The sequence below is a fragment of the Jaculus jaculus genome, chromosome 5 (genome assembly GCF_020740685.1).
Source record: "Jaculus jaculus isolate mJacJac1 chromosome 5, mJacJac1.mat.Y.cur, whole genome shotgun sequence".
In the NCBI taxonomy this organism is placed as follows: Eukaryota; Metazoa; Chordata; class Mammalia; order Rodentia; family Dipodidae; genus Jaculus; species Jaculus jaculus.
In genome coordinates this window covers 77,682,920-77,704,293 of record NC_059106.1, presented here as the reverse complement: position 1 = coordinate 77,704,293, position 21,374 = coordinate 77,682,920, and the positions used below count along the sequence as shown (strand labels likewise).

Below are 21,374 nucleotides of genomic sequence, written 5' to 3'. Positions count from 1 at the left end.
CCAACTGCAAATCTTACAGCATAAATGGCAGCTGCACCATGGCCATCACTCCCATGAATGTGAGGGAATTTGAGTTTCATCCCCTCAGTCCTGCTTGGCAGCCTCGGCCCCTGACTCAGCAAATAGGGTTTCCTCAATCGTTCAGCCTATAGCACACAAAGAACTCTAGATTCAAGTGTCAGCAAAGATGTCATAGATCCTAATTGTGGGTAAAGCTACCACTTCACTGGGGGCCCTGAGGAATGAGAACGTGAGGTTGTACCCCCCACAGAGAATGCAATCTTACTGTGCAAGGGGATCCCATGCAGTGGAAGAGGAAATGATAAATGCTTAATCCCATGTGGGACTCAAGGCTGCCAGAACTCCCAAGTGGGAAGTCAGAAGGAAGGAGCATGGTCGGGACTGCCTTCGGGATGTGTTGGAGAACAGGGAAGATGCCCCAGGCCAAGACATCGGCCCCCACTGGAGGAGGCCTGTCAAACAGCCTCCCACCTTCTTGACGCGGTCCCCACCACTCCTGAGCATCCCCATTGGCCGCTCCTGTGTGGTCCTCATCGCTACACCAGCCGTTCCTTATCCTCATCCATCTCCCTCAACCACAGCCCTTCTGCAGGCAAGGACTGTCCTAACCAGTTCTGAACTTGGGTACTCAACACAAATTTGGAGCCAAATAAATCCTGGCTGGCTGTATGAGAAGTTGCACCTGACCATGTTACAGTCACTAAGTGTGCCATTGTCATGGTGGCAGGAGAGTCACATGGGCACACATCTGTGTCACCTCCTTGAGAGATCTGGGCTCCAGGAATCCAGGACTTTCTCTGGGATCTGCTCATGGAGCACACTGTTCCCTTCACCCCGAGAAGAGACATTCTGGGGTGGGGAAAAGAGATGAGGGGATGTGTGTCAAAGATCTATGCACTCAGCAGGGAGGGCAGCAGTGTTTCTCCTTACTGTGCACACAGTGCCAGGGTGTTGACCCAGAACACTGCCAGTGTATTCTCAGGCAAGCCAGTCAACCTCCCTGTGCCCTGTGTTCTCCTCTGTACAAAGGGAACAGTTATGGGCTGGAGAGATGACTCAGCGATTAAGAAGTTTACCTGCAAAGCCTAATGACCAGGGTTCAGTTCCCCAGTACCCACATAAATCCAGATGCACAAAGTGGCACATGCATCTGCAGTTCTTTGCAGTGACTAGAGGCCACCCATAGTTTCCCTTCCTTCCTACCCCCCCCCAGTCATTCCCTCTTAAAAATAAATAAATGAATAAATAAATAAATAAATAAAAATGTTTCTTTTTTTAAAGAGGGTAAGTTCCATACCACCTCTGATGTGTGAGGAACCTATGTGTGTCGTGAAGGCCATAGCTCGGGGCACGGTCCAGAGAAGCTTCATACAGCCCATTCCCTTCAGTGTCTTGTTTGCTGAAGAGGTGTGTGGCTTCCATCTCCCATCAGAAAGAGCAAGTAGTGGGCTGGAGAGATGCCTTGGTGGTTAAGCTGCTTGCCTGCCAAGCCTAGGAACTCATGTTCAAATCGCCAGGTCCCACATAAGTCAGATGCACAGTGACACAAGTGTGCAATGCCACACATGCACACAAGGAGGTACATAAGTTTGAAGTTTGTTTGCAGTGGCTGAAGGCCCCGTTACACCCATTCTCTCTCCCTCTCTCTCTCCTTCTTCTTTTTTCTCTCTCTCAAATAAATAAATAAGTAAATAAAAAACTTTTTTAAAAGAAAGAGCAAGTGGCTCCCCTATGATCCCTTAGAAGGAACCTCAGCTCTGCCTTCCCTGGACCCACAGTGTCTAGATTGCTGCTGAGGAGAAGTGGGGGGGTTGGAGAGGTTCTGGTAGCACCTTCCAACAGCCCCCCAGCTCCCAGGCATCTGCACCTGGGCTTCTGTCCAGCTCCCAGCTCCCGCCCACACAGCGCCGTCAGCCTCTGCCTGCAGCCAGGACGCTCTCCTGTCTCCACAGGAGCCTTCCTTGCTGTCACTCCCGTTCTCCACACCAGCCACGTGTGACCTTCCTTCCAGCTCCTCTCCACACGCACTCACAAACACACTCAGACACCAACACACAGGCTCCCATTGCTAGTCACACAATATCCACTCACACACAAGCTCACACATACCCACACTCTCACACATACAGCTATACACACATGGCCCATTTCCAAAAATGTGTGGACATACAAACACATGTACACACATACTCCTTGTTCTCTCACACATACACTTACAAATGCTGTCATACACATTCCCACAAGGGTTGGGCGTGTACACGTGTACTCACTCAAAGATGTAAGCCTTCACACACACACGCACGCGCACACACACACATTCTCTTGCCACATCTGTCATTTGTCACACAGGAGGAAGCCTGAAATACTGACAGAATCGAGGTCCTCCTAACAAGGTAGCCCTGCTCAGGAAAATCTGGGCTCTGAAGATATAAGTCACCACAGTGATGTTCTCCTTCTGCCTAAACTGCCATTGGCTGCCCAGGATCGGATTTCAGGTCCAGGTGGTACCATGTCTGAGCCTTTCCTGCATCTTCTCCCCGGCCCAGCCTTACTCACCTCAACGTCCAGCCCCTGGAGGGACCCGTGGGTACGTCTCACGAAGATCCTGACACTTATCCCTGCCAGAAACTCCAAAGAGCACACTAATGACAACTTCACGGAGGTGGAGACAGGGAGAGGCTTTCCATATGTCAGCTCTGCCAAGCTACTGCAAGGGTAGTTTGCCTCGGTTAGTTCTCCTGCAGTGTTCTGTATTTACCACCAGGGGGAAGCCTTGATACATTTATCTGTGGTTGCCAAATGACCCAGCCACCCCCCCCACACCGCCACCCCCCACCTCCCACCCCGGCCCACAAAGGTGGGGAGAATTTTTTTTTTTAATCAGGGGAAAACGGGAAAGAGAGGGTGAAAAAGGAGAGAGAGAGAATGAGGTGCAATGCAACTGCTAATGTTGGGGGTGACTGTTTCTGAGTTTACTAGTAGCCATGACAAAAGCAGAACCAATTATTAGGTCTTCCACTTCTCTAGGGAAAGGCCAAACTTTCATTTGTGGGGAATCGGCTCTACCATGGATTATACAACTCCCTGTACCCGGTCCTCCTGAGCAACTGTGTTCGTGTGTTCGTGATTAATCAACTTAATCAAAGTTGATTAACAGGTCAGCAAATACTCTGTTCTGCATCTCTCTTGTGTTTTCCTTAACACATGCTCACCAGGCTTTCAAGCTCCATCCTTGGCGCCAACCCTATCTCCGTCGCCAGTGACTTCTATGTGGACAATCTTCATTTACCTAGCTCCAGCTTGGCTGCTTCCTGGGCAAGTGCGCTCTCCTTCCTGAGCCACTTCCTCCCGCAGTCAGCAGCAGACTCTGCTGCTCTCCGGCCGCTGCTTCTCCCATGCCATGCTGCTCATCCTTTCCATAGCCTCAGCTCCAAGGCCAGGGTCTGGTAGCTCCGGCCGGGGCGTACTTCTCTGCAGCCCTCCATCCAGTCTCTGGACTCCGAGCAACAGGTACACCTGGTGACGTAGTTCTCCCTGTGGCCCCCATCTCCACTCAGAAAAATGAAAGGTGTCTCGAACATAATATGTCCAATCCAAATTCAGTCCCACCACTCCTGCCCAGCTCATGCCTACCGCCTGTGTCAAAAGCAGCAGCCTTTGACTTGGGACAAGCTTGGTATTGTCCTGTGTGCGTGCCTTTCTTCCTAGTCTTTACCCAAGCACACAGGAAATCCTGCTCTGCCTTCTAAGCATCCCTAGAATCCAGCCACTCTCACTTTCCCATCTGCCCCTGCCCAAGTCACCCCTCTGCTCTGCCTTCACTGCCTTCATCTGCTTTCTTAGTTGCTATGTCTCTTTTTTATTTATTTTTATTTTTATTGAGACAGAGAGAGGGAGAGAAAGAAAAAGAGAATGGGGGTGCCAGGGCCTCCAGCCACTGCAAATGAACTCCAGACACATGCGCCACCCTGTGCATCTGGCTTACATGGAACCTGGAGAATCAAACCTGGATCCTTAGGCTTTGCAGGCAAGCGCCTTAACCACTAAGCCATCCCTCCAGCCCTGCTGTGTCTCTTTTGACTAGTCCAGCATTTAGCACAAAACAACCCATTAGGAAATATTTATCATTGTGACTGAATGCCCCAGGGATTTCTGTGCACATGACACACACAAAGATTCATTTCTGGAAGTGATTTCACAACTGTGAACAAAATAAAAGCAAACATGTCTGAACACACATCATGTACCAGGAAGCGTCTGCATGAGGGACATGCAGCTTCAGAGAACTGGCGAACTTGTCCAAGACCAAACAGCTAGTGGTTGATGGAATCAATACTTGAATCATATCTGCTTGTCCAATGCCTCAAGTATTAGTTGAGCACCAGTTATGTGCCAGGTATTGTTTAGGGAGAACAAAACCAGGTAGATTTCTAACCCTAGTAGAGCCTGTATTCCAAGAGAAAAATGTAAGATGGATAGATAGATAACAAATGATAGATGAAAAAGAAGATAAACAGATCAATAGATAAGATAGGATGATAGAAGATAGGTAGATAGATAACAGATGAGAGATACAGGATAGAGAATAGGTAAATATAAAATAGATAGATAGATAGATAGATAGATAGATAGATAGATAGATAGATGACAGGCACTGCAAGAAAATTAAGAAAGCTGAAAGTAATAAGGAAATCTCTCTTGATAGGAAAATCAGGAAAGGTCTCTTTGAGGACGTAATATTTGAACAGAGACCCAGTTAAAGGGATGGAGGAGGTGACTCATGTGAAGAACAAAGACTCCGAGGTGAACAATCTTCAGCATGCTCTGACAAGGTTCAACACTCTTCACAGTAAAAAAAAAAAAAAAAAAAAAAATCCCCAAAAATGGAAGCCTCCACCCTGTTGACTAACTGTCAATATGTTGCCTGTTGGGGGAGAAAAGTCATCAGTGGTGCTAACCAGCAGCAGACCCTGCAAGCTTTACAGATGGCCAGCTAGGCCAAGTGTACCAACAAGTGCGATGACCACATGCCTGTTATGGAGAAAACCAACTGCTCTTTCCATGGGAGGGAATTTACGCCTGGTACTGAGTCCTGCTGAAAGCCTATGGCTGCTGTTATCCGGCTAAATGCATAGAATAGGCCCACAGAACCCCGCTCTAAACACTTATGTTTATGTTTATGTCCGCATATTAATGCTACTCTCGCTTTTGGTTATAGAAGTTTCTGTTTTCAGATAGTGGTAACCACTGGGGTGACTCAAAACTCACCAAATCTGGGTGTGGTAGAGCATACCTTTAATCCCAGCACTTGGGATGCAGAGGTAGGTGGGTTGCCATGAGTTTGAGACCACCCTGAGACTACATAGTGAATTCCAGGTCAGCCTGGGCTTGAGCAAGACTCTACCTCAAAATTTGAAAAAAAATAAAATAAATAAACAAAAAACCTCACCAAAGTGCTGAGAAGTGACAGTGATGTATTCAGCACTAAAGTGAGACATCTCTACCACACCCTCCAAGACTCAGGGGCCATTTCAGAAGATGTACTAGAAAAAAATGAGCCGGGCATGGTGGCGCACATGCCTTTAATCCCAGCACTCGGGAGGCAGAGATAGGAGGATCACCATAAGTTCGAGGCCACCCTGAGAAAACAGTGAATTCCAGGTCAGCCTAGGCTAGAGTGAGACCCTACCTTGAAAAACTAAAAAAAAAAGTAGGGGCTGGAGAGATGGCTTAGTGGTTAAGCACTTGCCTGTGAAGCCTAAGGACCCCAGTTCAAGGCTCGGTTCCCCAGGTCCCACGTTAGCCAGATGCACAAGGGGGCGCACGCGTCTGGAGTTCGTTTGCAGAGGCTGGAAGCCCTGGCGTGCCCATTCTCTCTCTCTCCCTTTATCTGCCTTTCTCTCTGTGTCTCTCGCTCTCAAATAAAATAAATAAATTTAAAAAAAAAAAAGTAGGAGCCAAAAGAAGGGGAGTGGTGCTTACAATACTATCTTCCAAATACACAGTGGCCTTGGTATTCATGACCTACCTACACAAGACCTGCATAATAAGAGGGGAAAATGATGACATCAAAATAGAAGAGAGACTAGTTAGAAAGAAGAAGAGATTCAGTGGAGGAGAGATTTGGGAGGAAGAAAAGGGAGTGATGGGAGGGACTTATGTTCTGGTATATTGTTTATATTTATGGAAAATAGGGATAGAACAGCATACATCAGGGCTGGAGAAATGCTCAAGTGGTGAGAGTACTTGCTGCTGACCATGGGAACTGAGTTCAGATCCCAGCACCGCATAAAGACCGCAGCATGGCCGTGCGTGCCTGTAAGCTCGGGCGGGGAGGAAGTGCTCTGAGGCTTGCTCCTCAGCCAGCCTAACTGAGCAACAGGGATCTCCAGGCCCAGTGAGAGACCCAGAGAAATAAGACAAAAAGCAATAAAGGACGCCTCACATTTTCTTCTGGTCCCCTCATGCATGTGCCTGAGCAAACACATATATACACAGACATGCCTGCACCATACACACAGTACACAGTGACACAAAGAGACAGATAGAGACAGAGAGAATGGGCGCGCCAGGGCCTCCAGCCACGGCAAACGAACTGCAGACGCGTGCGCCCCCTTGTGCATCTGGCTAACGTGGGTCCTGGGGAATCGAGACTCGAACCGGGGTCCTTAGGCTTCACAGGCTAGCGCTTAACCACTAAGCCATCTCTCCAGCACTACAAAGTTACATTTTTAAAAAGGGACAATGGGCTGGGGAGATTGTTTAGAGGTTAAGGCGCTTGCCTGCAAAGCCAAAGGACTCAGGTTCAATTCCCCAGGACCAGTAAACCAAATACACGAGGTGGCACATGCATCTCAAGTTCATTTGCAGGGGCTAGAAATCCTGGTATACCCATTGTTTCTGTCTCTCTCAAATAAATAAGTAAAAATAAAAAAATATAAAAATAAAAATAAAAAGGAACAACATGCTTCAACATAATAAGGTCGACATATAATAAACCTAAACAGTTAATATTATACTAAAGGGGGAAAGCTCTAAAATCTGGAATAAGGCAAGGATGCTTGTGCCTTCTACCTTTTTTTTTGGTTTTTGGTTTTGTTTTGTTTTGTTTTGTTTTTGTTTGTTTGTTTTGTTTTTCAAGGTAGGGTCTCACTCTAGCTCAGGCTGACCTGGAATTCACTCTGCATTCTCAAGGTGGCCTTGAACACACGGCAATCCTCCTACCTCTGCCTCCTGAGTTCTGGGATTAAAGGCGTGCGCCACCACACCAAGCTCGTGCCTTCTACTTTTATTCAATTCAGTGCTCAGAATCTTAGCTGGAGGGCTGGGGAGTTGGCTCAGAGGTTAAAGGCGCTTGCTTACAAAGCTGTCAGCCTGGATTCAATTATCTAGTACCCATTAAAGCCAGATGCACAAAGTGGTTCGTGTGTCTGGAGTTTGTTCACAGCGCAAGAGGCCCTGATGTCCCATTCTCTCTGCTCTCTCTCTCTTTCTCTCTCTGTCACTTCCTTCCCCTCCTCTCCCCTCCCTTTAAAAAGAAAAAATTAGCTAGAACAGTAAGACAAAAGAAAAATAAAAGGGAAACAAATAGGGAAAGAAGCCAAATCATCTTCATTTGTAGACAACATGATCTTGTTTTCATTTTTTTTTATTTATTTATTTGAAAGAGAGAGAGAGGAAGAGGGAGAGAAAGAATGGGTGCCCCAGGGCCTTCAGCCCCTGCAAATTAACTCCAGATGCATGTGCCACCTGCATCTGGCTTACATGAGTCCTGGGGAATCAAACCTAGGTCCTTTGGCTTTGCAAGAAAATGCCTTAACTGCTAAGCCATCTCTCCAACCTGACAACATGATCTTATACTTAAAAGGTTCTAAATGACTTTACCACAAAAAAAAAAAAAAACCTTAGGCCTGATGAACATTTTCATAAAAATAGCAAGACAGAAAATAACATACAAAATCAGTAGCTTTTCTATATACCAGTGTGAACCACTGAGAAAGAAATCAGGAGGAAAAACATGCCCTTCATGATAGTGTCAATAAAAATAAAATAACTAGGAATAACCCTAACCAAAGAGGTAAAAGAGCTCCTCGATGAAAACTTTAGAACCCTGAATAAAGACACTGGGAGATGGAGCTACCTCCATGGTCATGGATTGTCGGAATCAATGCGGTGAAGATGGCTATAGTATTTAAAGTGATTTATAGATCTCAATGACATTCATCACAGAACTAGAAAAAAGAGACACTTGCACATCCATATTTACTGCTGCAATATTCACAAAATCTAGGAAATGGAGCCAGCCCAGATACCCATCAACAGATGAATGGATTAAGCACATTATGTGGTACATACACATAATGGAATTTTATGTAGCCATAAAGAAAATGAAATCACAAGATGCAACTAAGTCATCATACTAAGGTAAATAAACCAGACTCAGAAAGACAAATACTGTGTGTTTTCTTTCATTTGGGGAACCTAAATTTAAAATTATGTATGTATATATTTATGTATGTGCACTTGTTGGTTGCAAATATAGGAGATCTTGAAAATGGAGGAAAAGACCTTAAGGAAAGAGAGAAGTAGAGAGGGTAATGAAATACACATAATAGAAATGCAGAAGGGATACTATTGGTGAAGAAAGAGAATCAGCTGCAGGGAGGAAGCAGAAGGAGGGAAGGAAGGGGGGAGAAGGAAACATATGAGAACAGAATATAATGGTATGTATATATGAAGATGCCATAGCAGAGCCCATTAATCTGCAGGTTAACCTTAAAATTAATTTAAAGCACAATATTTTTTGCATGATTGAGGGACACAGAGAAGATCTAAGGTAGCTGAAACCCAGAGAGAGAAGGGTTTTGGAGTTGAGGTCAAAGATGAAGAGAGAAGGTCCAAGGAGCCAGTGGGTGGCAGCCTTTGGGGAGCCATTAGCAGGTTAGAGCCGAGGCAGTGACGGTCCAGCTGGACTTCAACAGGATCGTGCAGGCTGATGAAGGCAGAGGGCCTAAGGAGGGAGCGGGGTCGGGTCAGATGCTCATGGTTCATTTCGTGTGTCAATTTGGCCAGTAGTTTAGTCAAACACCAATCCAGATGTTGCTGTAGAAACACCTTCTTGGGCTGGAGAGATGGCTTAGAGGATCCAGGTCCGACCCTCCAGAGCCCACATAAGCCAGATGAACAAGGTGGCACATGTGTCTGGAGTTCTCTTAAAGCAGCTGGAGTCCCTGGCATGCCCTTTCTCTATCTATCTACCTCTCTTTCTCTAATAAACAAAAATAAAATATATTTTTTAAAGCAGGAAAAAAATCTTGGGCTGGAGAGTAGACACTGCTGTTAAAGATGTTGTTTACAAAGCCTGAAGGCCCCAGGTTTGATTCCCCAGTACCCATATAAAGCCAGATGCACAAAGTGGCTCATGCATCTGAAATTTGCTTGCAATAGCAGGAGGCCCTGGCATGCCAATTCTCTCTCTCTCTCTTTTTTTTTGGTTTTTCGAGGTAGGGTCTCACTCTAGCCCCGGCTGACCTGGCATTCACACTGGAGTCTCAGGGTGGCCTTGAACTCACAGTGATCCTCCTACCTCTGGGATTAAAGGTGAGCCACCATGCCCAGCTGCCTATTCTCTCTTTCTTCCTTCTCTCTCAAATATATAATAAGTAATTTTGACAAAAACATCTTCTGCTTTTGTTTTTTTGGTTTTCGAGGTAGGGTTTAACTAGCTCAAGCTGACCTGGAATTCACTATGTCACTTCAAGGTGGCTTCAAACTCACGGTGATCCTCCTACCTCTGCCTCCCAAGTGCTGGAATTAAAGGTGTGCCCCACCACGCCTGGCTCGACAAAAACATCTTCTGTAAATGTGGTTAATATTATAATCAGTGGGCTTCAAACAAAGCAGATGGCACTCCCTACTGTGTGGGTGGATGTGATTCAGTCAGTTGACGGCCTTAAGAGCAAAGATGAAGGTTTCTCCAAGGAAGAATTCAGACTGGAGGTTGAACATAGGCCATAGGCATGCTGCCTGATTGTCCAGGTGCTTCCCAGTCCCTAGTTCACAGACTCAAGACTGCTTACAAAGCATTTTCAAGTCAACTTTGTAAAGAACATTTAGAAAAGTTTAAAAAACACACAGAGCTCCATTTAGGATGGCTAATACCCACCGGTGACAAGAGACAATATGAGATAAAACAGGATTTTACTGCATACAGGGGGCACTCCTAGAGCCCCACTACATGGCGATACATAGAGAAGAAGAACAGACATCTTTATTGGGCCCAAGATCTTTTTCACAGAGGCTTCCCCTGAGGAATTTTAATTGGTGTGTCTTAAGCCAGCAGGTACAAGTTCCAGGAAGTGATATTGTGAGTGAGAGGTGTTTACTGTGACAGATCTATACTGTCCACGCAGAGTGTGAGGCTCAATAGAGGGCGGGGGGAACCAGTCAGGCATGCTGTGTTTAGCTGTCCTGTAAAGTGAAGGTCACTGGGAGCAGTTATCTGAGGCAGATATGTGGATGATCACATTGAGGAACTGGAAGAAGTATTGGAAACTGTCACACCCTGATTCTGGTGTGAAAATGTCAGCCTATGTTTAAAATAGATAACCAAGGCAATATGACATGATAAGAACTCACAACAGCCTGGGACAGCGACTCGTTCCTGCCAACCTGCCCTAGAGATTTCAGACTTGCCAGTCCCAACAATACCGTGGGCCAGTGTCTTAAAGAAAATCTAGACATAGGACAGTGATGATGACAGACAGATAATAGATAGATGGATAGATAAATTCATGATATATGGGTGGATAGATGATAGATAGATAGATAGATAGATAGATAGATAGATAGATAGATAGATAGATAGATACATAGATAGATAGATAGATAGATACATAGATAGATAGATACATAGATAGATAGAACTGCTTCTCTGGAGACTGCTGCCTAACATGGCCTGTTACAATAATCCATGAGACCAAAGATGAAAGGCTTGGGCCTTGGGGGAGAAGGAGAGGTCTGGTTGGCTGGAAGCTAGAACTATTCTGAAGGTACAGCCAGCTGGATCTGCTAATGAATTGGGCAAATGGAAGAGAGAGAAGCATCAAGAATGGCTGCTCATGTTCTGAGCTGAATGCTGTGGGGAATGACAGCACCATCCACGGCGGTGAGAGAGATGGAGGAGGCAGTTAGATCACCATGGGGGAACTCATGCAAGGGAGCCCCAGGGCAATGATGGCATGAAATTCTGTGAATCTAGATGAGGCCTTCAAGGAGGTGACTGCAGTCAGAGGACAGGTTCAAGGACTGAACCCTAATGCCCCTGAGAAGGGCTGGAACAGGACAAGAAGAGAGAGGAAGAACAGCTATGGAAACTGAGGAGACAGGTCCAGTGAGATGGTCGGCAAGCGTGGAAAGCGCACATCCCCAAAGCTGTGGAAGAGGAACTCCATCTGAGAGGACTGCTGGGGAAATGGTCAATTGGAGGCTGGAAAACTTATGGTCCTGTGGTTCCATGAAGGTGGATGCTGGGTAGGGCCCAATGTGGGGTGAGGTGTAGTCAAACCCTCTGGGCCAAAGTATTATCCACGGGCGTCTTTATGAGGCTCCCAGGGGCTAATGTGACAGTCACTTCCCATGTCCGTAAAGGAGGAAGTACCCTGATATCGGGTGACGTAAGTGAGCTGGCAACAAGAATTTACATCAGTGGACAAGTTGGCTTTGATGGATGGCAGGTCATTTGTGAAGATATTAGGAGAAGGGTTGGAAACTTAATTTGAGCTCTGTTTGGCAGAAGGGGAAGTCATAACTCGCTCATTCCCAGGGAAAGACTTTCAGGTGCTGAGACATGGCTGCAGAAGTCAAAGGATGGAAAAACAGGGTGGCCTCAAACATGGGAGCTTCAAAGCCCACAGGCCACCTCCTGTCCCTTGATGTGGCGCCAATGGGCCAAGCCTGCTCTGATAGAAAGGGGCAGGAGGGTGGGTATCTAGTGGGCTAGTGACAACTTCTAATGCTAGGGGCCAGTCACTCTTCTACAAACGAGAAGCAGACCCCAGAAGTTGCACCACTTTTGAGAAGTCATACAGTTGGTCAAACCCGGCTCTGGGCAGAGTGGCACCAAGCCCAACCTGCATAGCTATTTGGCTATAGATTCAAAGACAGGGTTTGCTGGGGAGGGTTCCATGGAGAAGGACAAGCAGAAAAAACTACTGTCTTCTACAGGTCCCCTTGAGCACATGCTGGGGAAATCATGTGTCTAGGACAATGAGAGCCCCAGGTTTTCTGGAACTCGTTGTTCAGCTTCCCTCACAGCCACCACCACGTTTGTTCATTTTATTCTCTGCTTTTCCAACGAAGAACCAGAGACTTCTTGAGAGTAAGTCATGTATTCAAGATTACACTGCGGATGGCTGCCACACCCTGGGCTTGAGCCCAGCCTCTAAATCCTGTGTTCCTTTTTCTATAGTTGAGACCGGAGTTCTGGATAGAAAACCCGCTTGTCCACGCTACGCCCACAGGACCCACGAGCACAGTGCCTCACTGGGCCTCAAGTTACTCATGTGTGAAGTGGGGCATTAAGTGAGGTTCTGCCCAGTCTATGGCTCTGCAGCTAGCTCGTAAGTAGTCAGGAGATGTGAGTATCTGAGGATTGTTATCTTCTTTAAAAAATACATTTTATTTTTACTTATTTATTTGAGAGAGAGAGAATGGGCACTCAGGGCCCCCAGCCACTGCAAACAAACTCTAGACATGTACATCCCTTTGTGTATCTGGCTTACATGGGTCCTGGGGAGTTGAACCTTGGTCCTTTGGCTTTGGTGGCAAATGCCTTAACAGCTAAGCCATCTCTCCAGCCTGGGACTGTTATCTTTCAGATGACAACATGTCAGACTTCAGTAACAGCCACAGACCAAAGAGTAAAGGCCTAAGTCTGGTTTCAACTCAGGACACAGGAAGCTCCAGAGTCCATTTGAGCTTTTTTTTTTTTTTTCCCCCATGTCAATGCAAGATAAGCGAGTCGCAGATGAGTGTTTGGGGCAGGTGGAACGCAGCAGGGAAAATGTGAGGTGAGATCAGGCGTGTGTGAATGCACTGGTGTGATGGCACATAAGGCAGTATTATTAGTTCAGACACCAAATTGGGGCCCAGGTGGCCAGGTGGGCTGTGGGGGCCTCAGTTCAGTTACGCTGAGATGCCTGCCACATTCCAAAGTCTGTGCCTGGCCCAGTTGAGCCCTGCCTGGCATGGACAGTTTGTAGCCAGTGGGCCTGGCTGTTGAGATAGCACTCTTAGAGACTTTGTCCTCTCCTCTGACCTGACTTTTCCACCACTGATAAACTGGGCTGTGCTTTACCCATAAGATGGCTGAGATTAAGGGACCTGCCACACAATGTGTCAGCCACACATGAGGATGAGGGTGAATTCATGGAGCTGGAGCCCATCCTGCCCACAGCCACCTTGTGGGTGACTTTTGCTACGTCCATGTGATGGGAGAGGAAAGCAGACCTCAGTCAGGCTCTATGTGACTGGTCCCATATCACACAACCACAGCAAGGCTAGCATTTGAGCCCCCCCCCCCCCCGCCCTTCTCTCTTTCCCTCTCTCTTATTTTTCATGCTGGTTGGGCTATTGGCTGCTGGAAGGCACAGGCAGTTAAAATGAGTTGCATATGGCTGGAGCACCCAGGCAGGGGTGGGAGATGTCAGGCAGCATAGGCCTGGGGAAGCTGTGGGGGTTAGAGTGGACTTGAAGGCATTGGTATTGGAGAATCCTGAGATCAGCTCCGTGTCTGCCCATTTTGTCCTGACCAGCCATCTGCATCTTTGACCCATGGGGCTGGGGCTGACCTGAGCCAAAGAGGCTTGGACAGAGTCATTGTGACCCGAGGCAAATCACTTTGTCTGGTAAATGCCACTTTCCTGAATACCCTCCTCCACCACCCACACAAACACACACACACACACATGCATGCACGCGCGCACGTGCACACACACACGGGGTGGGGGAGAAATAGAAAGCAAGTGACCCAAAGGCTTCCTCACAAAGAGCGCTGCTCATGATGGGCGCTTGGCAGACCAGGCGCCCACATGCTTTGAGCTCCCCATCCTCATTACCCACAACCCACTTTCTGGGAACCAACTCTGAGCTTGTCAGAAAGCCAAACTCCTGTCAACCACACCCAGCTGGCCAGTTAATGAGTGACCAGAGCCTTGGAGCCTGGCCTATAAGAGCCAGCTGGCCAGGAAGCAGGTGGCAGCCAGGTGGACAGCAGCAGCAGCGACAGGAACACAGAGGAGCAAGATGGGCTGCAAGACCATGTCGGGGTACCTGCTGGGGACAGCCATGGTCCTCCTGTTGGTGCTGCAGAGTTCACAGTGTGTCGACATCAAGGTGAGGTCCAGGCCAGCCTGCTCTCTACCTGAATGACCCAAGACCCGGCCCCGCACCTGTTCACAGCTGAGACTGAGACAGCAGCGGGTGGGGGTGGGGGGTGTCTGTAGCTTTGGTGATGGGGGTGTTGAAAACAAGCTGCTGTTTAGTCAGCTCTGTTCCCCTTTGAGCTTGGGTCAGTCACATGGTCATGGTAGAATACCCGAGCCTGCCCGGGAGGAGCCCAGAGGGAGGAGAGACTGCTTTTATGCGTCCAACTCTGTGTTCACACCACGTGTGAAAAGAATAGTGACACAAGGTGACGCGCATATCTGGAGTTTGCTTGCAGTGGCTGGAGGGCCTGGCGTGCCCATTGCCACCCTCCCCCATCTCTCTTTCTGCCTCTTTCTCGCTCTCAAATAAGTAAATAAATAAAATATATTTAAAAATAAAAAAGAATAGTGACAAGCGGTTTCCCTGCTGGGGAGCCTTGTGTTCTCTGCAGGATGAGTGGAAGGTGGCAGGCCAGGGACGGGGGGACAGGGGCTTCACTGTCCTTCCAGGGACCATGAGATGGGAGGGAAATATGGTATCAGGCCTGTGTGGGATGCCATTTTCCTTGCTGAATGTAATGGGAAGTCTTGGCATCTGTGATCTGGCAGGGTTCCCTGGAGAAGAACAAAGGAATCCAAGGCAGGTTGAAAGAGTTAGTCTGGCCAGTTAAGAGCTGCCATCGCGTCACCAGGCCGGCGCAGGGACAGAATCCTTTGGGCTGGTGTGCCTGAAGCCAGCTGCCCCCCACCCCCAGAAGGGAATGCAAGGTCAGACGGGGAAGACACGTGCAGTCGGTTGGGGCAGAGGTAGGACTTGAGGCAGAGTCAGTGCTCCACAGCCTAGCATGTACTTCCTGGCAGGCTCCTGAAAGCCGATGCCATATAGGGCTTCAGATGATGGTGGGAGATTACATGCCGCTTCCCTCCCACCAGGCTGCTCTTTCAAGCATGCCCTGGACTCTTCTTCATGAGCCCAGAGACTATTCCAGGAGATCTATGGGGTCCAAGAACCCTGGCCCCCTGGCCAGAGTTTGAGGGCTTCTCATCCTTCCTCCCCTCAGTACCAAGGCTTCCAAGTCAAGCTGGAATCAGTGAAGGAGCTAAGTGCCCTGGAGGAGCAGCAGGTGTCCAGCCTCCACCTACAGGACAAAAACCTACAGCCTCCTGTATGCCACCACCCGGCCTTGCCCCAGGACCTCCAGCCCATCTGTGCCTCTGAGAATGCTGCCAGCCTTCTCAAGGGCTTGAGTAAGCACCCCAGCCTCCCTGGGATCATCCTACCTTTGCATCCATACCCTGCCCACCTAGCTCCTGCACTGCGAGTTGTTTCTGTTCAGCACCCTGTGGTTGTGGACAGCTTAGGTTCAAGTGTCCCAGCTCCTTCTTGCCTTCCCCAGAACTGCCCTAGTTTGGGCACAGTGAGTCAGATAAGCCAGGAACCCCAAGAGTTCTGGGAAGCCCCTCAAAAGCCTCATGGATGTGAGGAACAGACCCACAGAGTTGAATGTGTGCATGTAATGGGGCACACTGAGCTGGCTGAGGCTCTGAGGGGCTCCCAAGGGGAGGTGACAGCTCAGTTGAAATCAGGGGGATGCAGAAGAGCTCAAACTAGTGACCAGCAGACATTTGCTGAGCCCCTGCTCTGAATAGATCATGGATCTGTCCCTTGGCCTGCGTTCCCTCCTACAGCACTTGGTCAGGTGGACTGGCCCATATAGCAGATAAAAAAAACTGGGCACACAGAGTGCCTCACTCTGTTTCTGCTAGGAATGACAGCACCCTGAGGGGAATCTAGGCACCTAGTCCCTCATTCTGAGTCCCAAGCTTCTTGCTCTTCCTCTGTGAGGAAGCCAGGCTCTCCTCCCAGGAACCCCTCTCTGCAGCTTGGCCTGCAGCTCCCTGTGACCACAGATCCCCAAGGTTCAGGTGCTACTGTCCATCCTTGTCTCCCCAGGGACCATCGCCACCGACGACTGTGAGCTGTGTGTGAATGTTGCCTGTACCGGCTGCCTCTGAGACCACCCTGTGTGTCTAGAGGAGCCCAACCTGAATGCCGACCACCCAGCCCACACGTCCACACTCAGGTGCCATCACCACCTTCTCAGGACAACTGGATCTGGGGCCAGACAATGGGATACAAGGCTGGAAGAGGGTTTGGCCTCCAGACAGCTGTTCCTGAATAAAGATGCTACTCACAGAATGCAGTGTCCGTGTGTCCATCCTCAGTAGCCATGAGCAGGGCTTCTTGGGGAGCTGGGTGGGTTGAGAGAAAAGTAGGATTGAAGACAGCTGGAAGGAATTCCTGAGTTCCCTGTCTTCAGGGGTACACATATCCCACCCTATTTCCCAGGCTCTGGAGCCTACCTCAGGCAGAAGGACCCAAGTCATGGAGAAGTCCAAGCTCACAAGAAGCCAGTGGCCTGAACTCAACGCCCTCCAGCTTTGGATATAAAGTAACTGTGATCCGGACAGAGCCAGGGATACACAGAGATGAGTTTAGGACATCATTGTCTGGTGTCCCTCCCAGGCCAGCTGTTACCACCAACTCTGCCCAGGCCTTTGACGCCATCCTCTGAGCTCCCACTGGCCTCCCTGGAACCCACTAGCTAGCCTTCCTTCCCTCTCCCCTGCCTGGTGACCTAAGGATTTCAATCATAGCCAACTGTTGCCAAGTATATGCTGCATTCTAGGTGCATGCCATTCTGAACAGTTGGCTAGATGACTCAATGAGTCCTCATGTCAGCCTGATGAAGGGGACAGTTGGGTCACTGCCAATTCCTTTACAAACAAGGAGAGCCCCTAAAGGGAGGGGAGTACCTAGTCCAGAGACCCAGGGTCGTGGACTCTGCAAAGTGGCCAGGAGCCTTCTTCCCAGGATGCCGTAGTATATATTCTGGTCACCTTGTCACTGCCTTTCTGTGTCACTGCCCTGTGGCTGATGATGCCAACAGCAGGCCTTAGTGCCACCATCATATTCGCACAGTGACCTTTGAGGTCACTTCACCCAAGTCAGAAGTTCTGCTGGAAATTCCTGGAAGCAGGTTTTCCTAGAGAGTTGACTTCCACCTCAGCTTCCTAGACAGCCAAGGAAAGAAAAGTTGGCTCCCACAGTCAAGACAAACTCCAGACAATGCCCGACCTGTCTGTTGGGGTTCGGCTCTGGAGTCCCACTGCCTCCTCCTTTCCCCTCTCCCTGGTGGGACTCCTCATAAGACCTGCTGCTGCTCTCTGGGCCCCAACTTCTCACCCTCTACTGTTGCTCAGACCAGAACAACACACTGTTCACAACCTCGTGTGGGTAAAACATTCCATGCCTGAGTGTGGTGGTTTGAATGTAAAATGTCCCCCATAGGCTGAGGTTTGAAGACTCAGTCCCAGCTTATGAAAGTTGTGGAACTTTCGGGAGGTAGAACTTTGCTGAAGGAAGCATGTTACTGGGGATAGACCTTAATGTGTCATGGCCTGGCCCTGTTTGTTATCTGTTCTCTCTCTCTTCTTCCCTCTCAACCTCCCCCCTTTCTAGACTCTCCTTCTTCAGTTCCTTCTCTCTTTATGTCTTTTTCCCTCCCTCTCTCTCTTCCTTCATCCCTCTCCTCTTTGTCTTTCCTATCTCCCCATTTTCTCCCCCACCCACAGTCCCTGGCATCCACCCTTCTACTCAATGCTTGTATAAGGTGGATCTTCCTCAGATTCCACCTGTAAGTGATGCTGTGCAGTATTTGTCCTGCTGTGCTTAGCTTATTTCACTTAGCACCACGTTCTCTGGGTTTATGCACTCTGCCACAGATGGCAGGGTTCCCTTTCTAAACTCCAATAGCATTTCATTGTGCGTACACCATACTAAAGTCCAATAGCATTCCATTGTGCATACACCATACATGCCATGCCTTAGCCACTACAAGTAACACAGCACTAAGCATGGCAATGCAGATAGCTTTGCAACATCAGGATTTCATATCCTTTGGATACACACCCCAAAATGGAAATGCTGAAACACATGGGAGTTCTAATTCTAATTGATATTTTCATACATGCATAGTACATTTTAATCACATGTACCCCACATTACCCTTCCTTGCCCCCTTCAGGTTCACTGTACCCTTTCTCATCAATGACTCCCCCTCCCTGGCAACCCTTAACAGCCATAATCTCATTAGAGAAGGGCATGGCCTCCAAGCTCCTCCCTAATCTATAACAGAATGTTGACTGGTCCCATCATGAGCAGATCTTGTGCAGGTGACCACAGGTGGTGTTTTATCAGTGCAATGGTCTTATGCCACAGTTCCACACATCCCGCCTCACCCTCCAGCTCTACTATTCTCTCTGCCTCATCTTCCATGTTGTTCCTTGAGACATAGATGGTTGGTATATATGTCCTGTGAAAGCCACTTATTTTCAGCACTTGAAAAATTATGATTCTCTCCATGGACCAGCTCTCACTGTCTAGTAAAATGTAAATTTAAAAAATGCAACAGGAACAAAAGCTTAACTGACAAGGGCTGATCTGTGAGTATAAAGATAAATACCTATGAGGCAATATGACAACATATCCAGTTGGTTATAATACAGCAAAAGAAGGTTCTTTTCTAGGGCCTACCTTCTCCCCAGACATGGGCTTTGACATTTTCAATACCGGGCACAAATTCCCACTTGTGGAGAAAATCTCACATCTAATTACAGAGCCATTGGTTATCCCCATAATAGTCATGCCACTAGCTCACTGGAGGGCACATCTTACCTGATGGGACCATATTGTAGAATGTAGGATTCCCCACTGGGTGATATTGTTGATGACATCACCTTCTGGCACTATGCAAACTAGTCGTCGGGAAGGAAGCTTCTGCCTCAACTCCAACTTGATTTCTCCATGTCCTGCACCCAAGGAGTGTGCTGTCTTCAGCAACAGGGTCTTACCTTTCAGCTCTGGAGGCCAGCCAAGGGCCATGGCAATAGCCTGTCTTGTTCTTGGGTGGGGAGGTCTCAGAGTCTCCCCTGACCAACAACTCCTTGGGAGGTATCCCATATCTAGCACCGATAGGATTGATAGTCCATGGCTACTAGGAGCAGCACTGTCATCTATATAGGCACCTCAGTTCATTCTATTTTCTCTATTTGTATACTTTTAAAACTAAGCTTACAGAATAGTAGGTTTTCATAAGGCTTTTTCATATCTCCTTTGTTTTCATTAACTCTGTCCTAACTCCCTGTACTTACCATGCTTCCATCGTTATCTCTGCTTAACCCTTTCCAACCCCAGCACCGGCCCCCACCCCCACCCCGCACCTCGTTTTCGTATCATTTGCAGTCCACGGTCTTTCCCCCTCAAGGCTTCCCTGCCTGACGCTGCCACCTCCCAGCCCTTTTCCACCCTTCGGGCCTCTGGAAACACTCCAAGTTGTACTCACAGCTCTGCAGATTCGAAGCCAGAATCTGCACAAGAGGAAAAATCAGTGATGTCTGAGTTTTAGAATCTGATTATCTCACTCCATATAATTTTTTCCAATTCCATTTTCCTTAAATTTCATAATTTATTCTTTTCTGTATAGCAGAATAAAATTCCATTATGTATATATACCACATTTTTATTATTTTTTATTTTACGAAAGAGTGAGAGAGAGAAAACAAGGGAGAGAGAGTGAGAGAGAATTGGCACACCAGGGCCTCTAGCCACCACAATTGAACTACAGATGCTTGTGCCACCTTGTGCCCATGTGCAACCTTATGCGCACGTGTCACCTTGTACATCTGGCCTATGTGGGCTCTGGAGAGTCAAACCTGGGTCCTTAGTCTTCACAGGCAAGCACTTTAATCGCTAAGCCATCTCTCCACTCCTAGGCCACATTTTTTAAATCCAGTTCATCAGTTGGTGGACATCCGGGTTCCATTCCCTACCTATTGTGAATAGCAACAATAAAGATGGATATGCAAGTCTCCTTAGAGTAGGCATAGAGTTCCTTGGGTATAAGTTCAGAAGTAGTATGCCTAGGTCATACATTAGTTCTATCTTTAGCTTTTTAAAGAACCTCCACACTGGTTTCCATAGTGGCTGTACCAGTTTACACTCCCACCAACAGTGAGTAAGGGATCCCCTTCCTCCATATCCTCACCAGCATTAGCTGTCAATTGTTTTCTTGATGATTGCCATTCTGACTGAAGTGAGATGAAATCTCAAAATAGTCTTAATTTGCATTTCCTGATGGCTATGGATGCTGACCACTTTTAAAATATTTGTTGACCGTTTGATTTCTTCTCTTGAGACCTCTCTGTTCAGCTTCATAGCCCATTTTTTGAAGGGGTTATTTATTTTCTTTTTTGAGTTATTTTTTATTTATTTGTTAGAGACAGAGAAAGGGAGAGAGAGAGAGTGAGAGAATGGGTGCACCACAGCCTCTATAGCCACCGCAAATGAACTCCAGATGCATGTGCCACCTTGTACATCTGGCTTATATGGAGATTAGGGAATTGAACCTGGGTCCTTAGGCTTTGCAGGTAAGTGCCTTAACTGCTTAATCATCTCTCCAACCCTATTTTCTTGATATTTACGGTTTTTTTTTATTTATTTGTATATTCTAGATATAAATCCTCTATAAGATGCATAATTAACAAAGATTTTCTACCATTCTATAGGCTGCCTCTTGATTTGGTTGATGGCTTCCTTTGCTATACAATAGCTTTTTAGTTTCACAAGGTCCTATTTATTGATGATTTGCCTTATATCCTAGGAAACCAGGGTTCTACTCAAAAAGTTCTTCCCTACACCTGTGTCTTGAAGTGTACCTCTTCCTTTTTCCTCTAGCTGCTTCTGAGTTTCAGCTCTTTCATTAAAGTCTTTGATCCATTTGGAGTTGAGTTTTGTGCAGGGTGAGAGATATTGGTCTAGTTTCATTCAGCATGCAGATATCTAGTTTCCCCAACGTGGTTTATTGA

At 47.6% G+C, this 21,374-nt stretch overlaps 1 protein-coding gene across 1 annotated transcript; it reads left to right on the top strand.

The window, feature by feature from the left end:
• The first annotated feature begins 14,291 nt into the window (after positions 1-14,291).
• On the top strand, positions 14,292-16,562 carry Guca2b (guanylate cyclase activator 2B). Its single transcript, XM_004670483.2, has 3 exons — positions 14,292-14,415; positions 15,509-15,695; positions 16,402-16,562. The coding sequence occupies exons 1-3, from the start codon at positions 14,326-14,328 to the stop codon at positions 16,461-16,463; spliced, it is 339 nt and encodes a 112-aa protein (XP_004670540.2). The 5' UTR covers positions 14,292-14,325; the 3' UTR covers positions 16,464-16,562.
• Positions 16,563-21,374: the final 4,812 nt, after the last annotated feature.

Excerpts from the sequence above, each read along its gene's own strand:
- Guca2b (XM_004670483.2), top strand. The coding sequence starts at position 14,326 with ATGGGCTGCAAGACCATGTCGGGGTACCTGCTGGGGACAGCCATGGTC. Across the intron at positions 14,416-15,508 it reads CACAGTGTGTCGACATCAAG|TACCAAGGCTTCCAAGTCAA; the intron begins GTGAGGTCCAGG and ends TCCTCCCCTCAG. Across the intron at positions 15,696-16,401 it reads CAGCCTTCTCAAGGGCTTGA|GGACCATCGCCACCGACGAC; the intron begins GTAAGCACCCCA and ends TTGTCTCCCCAG.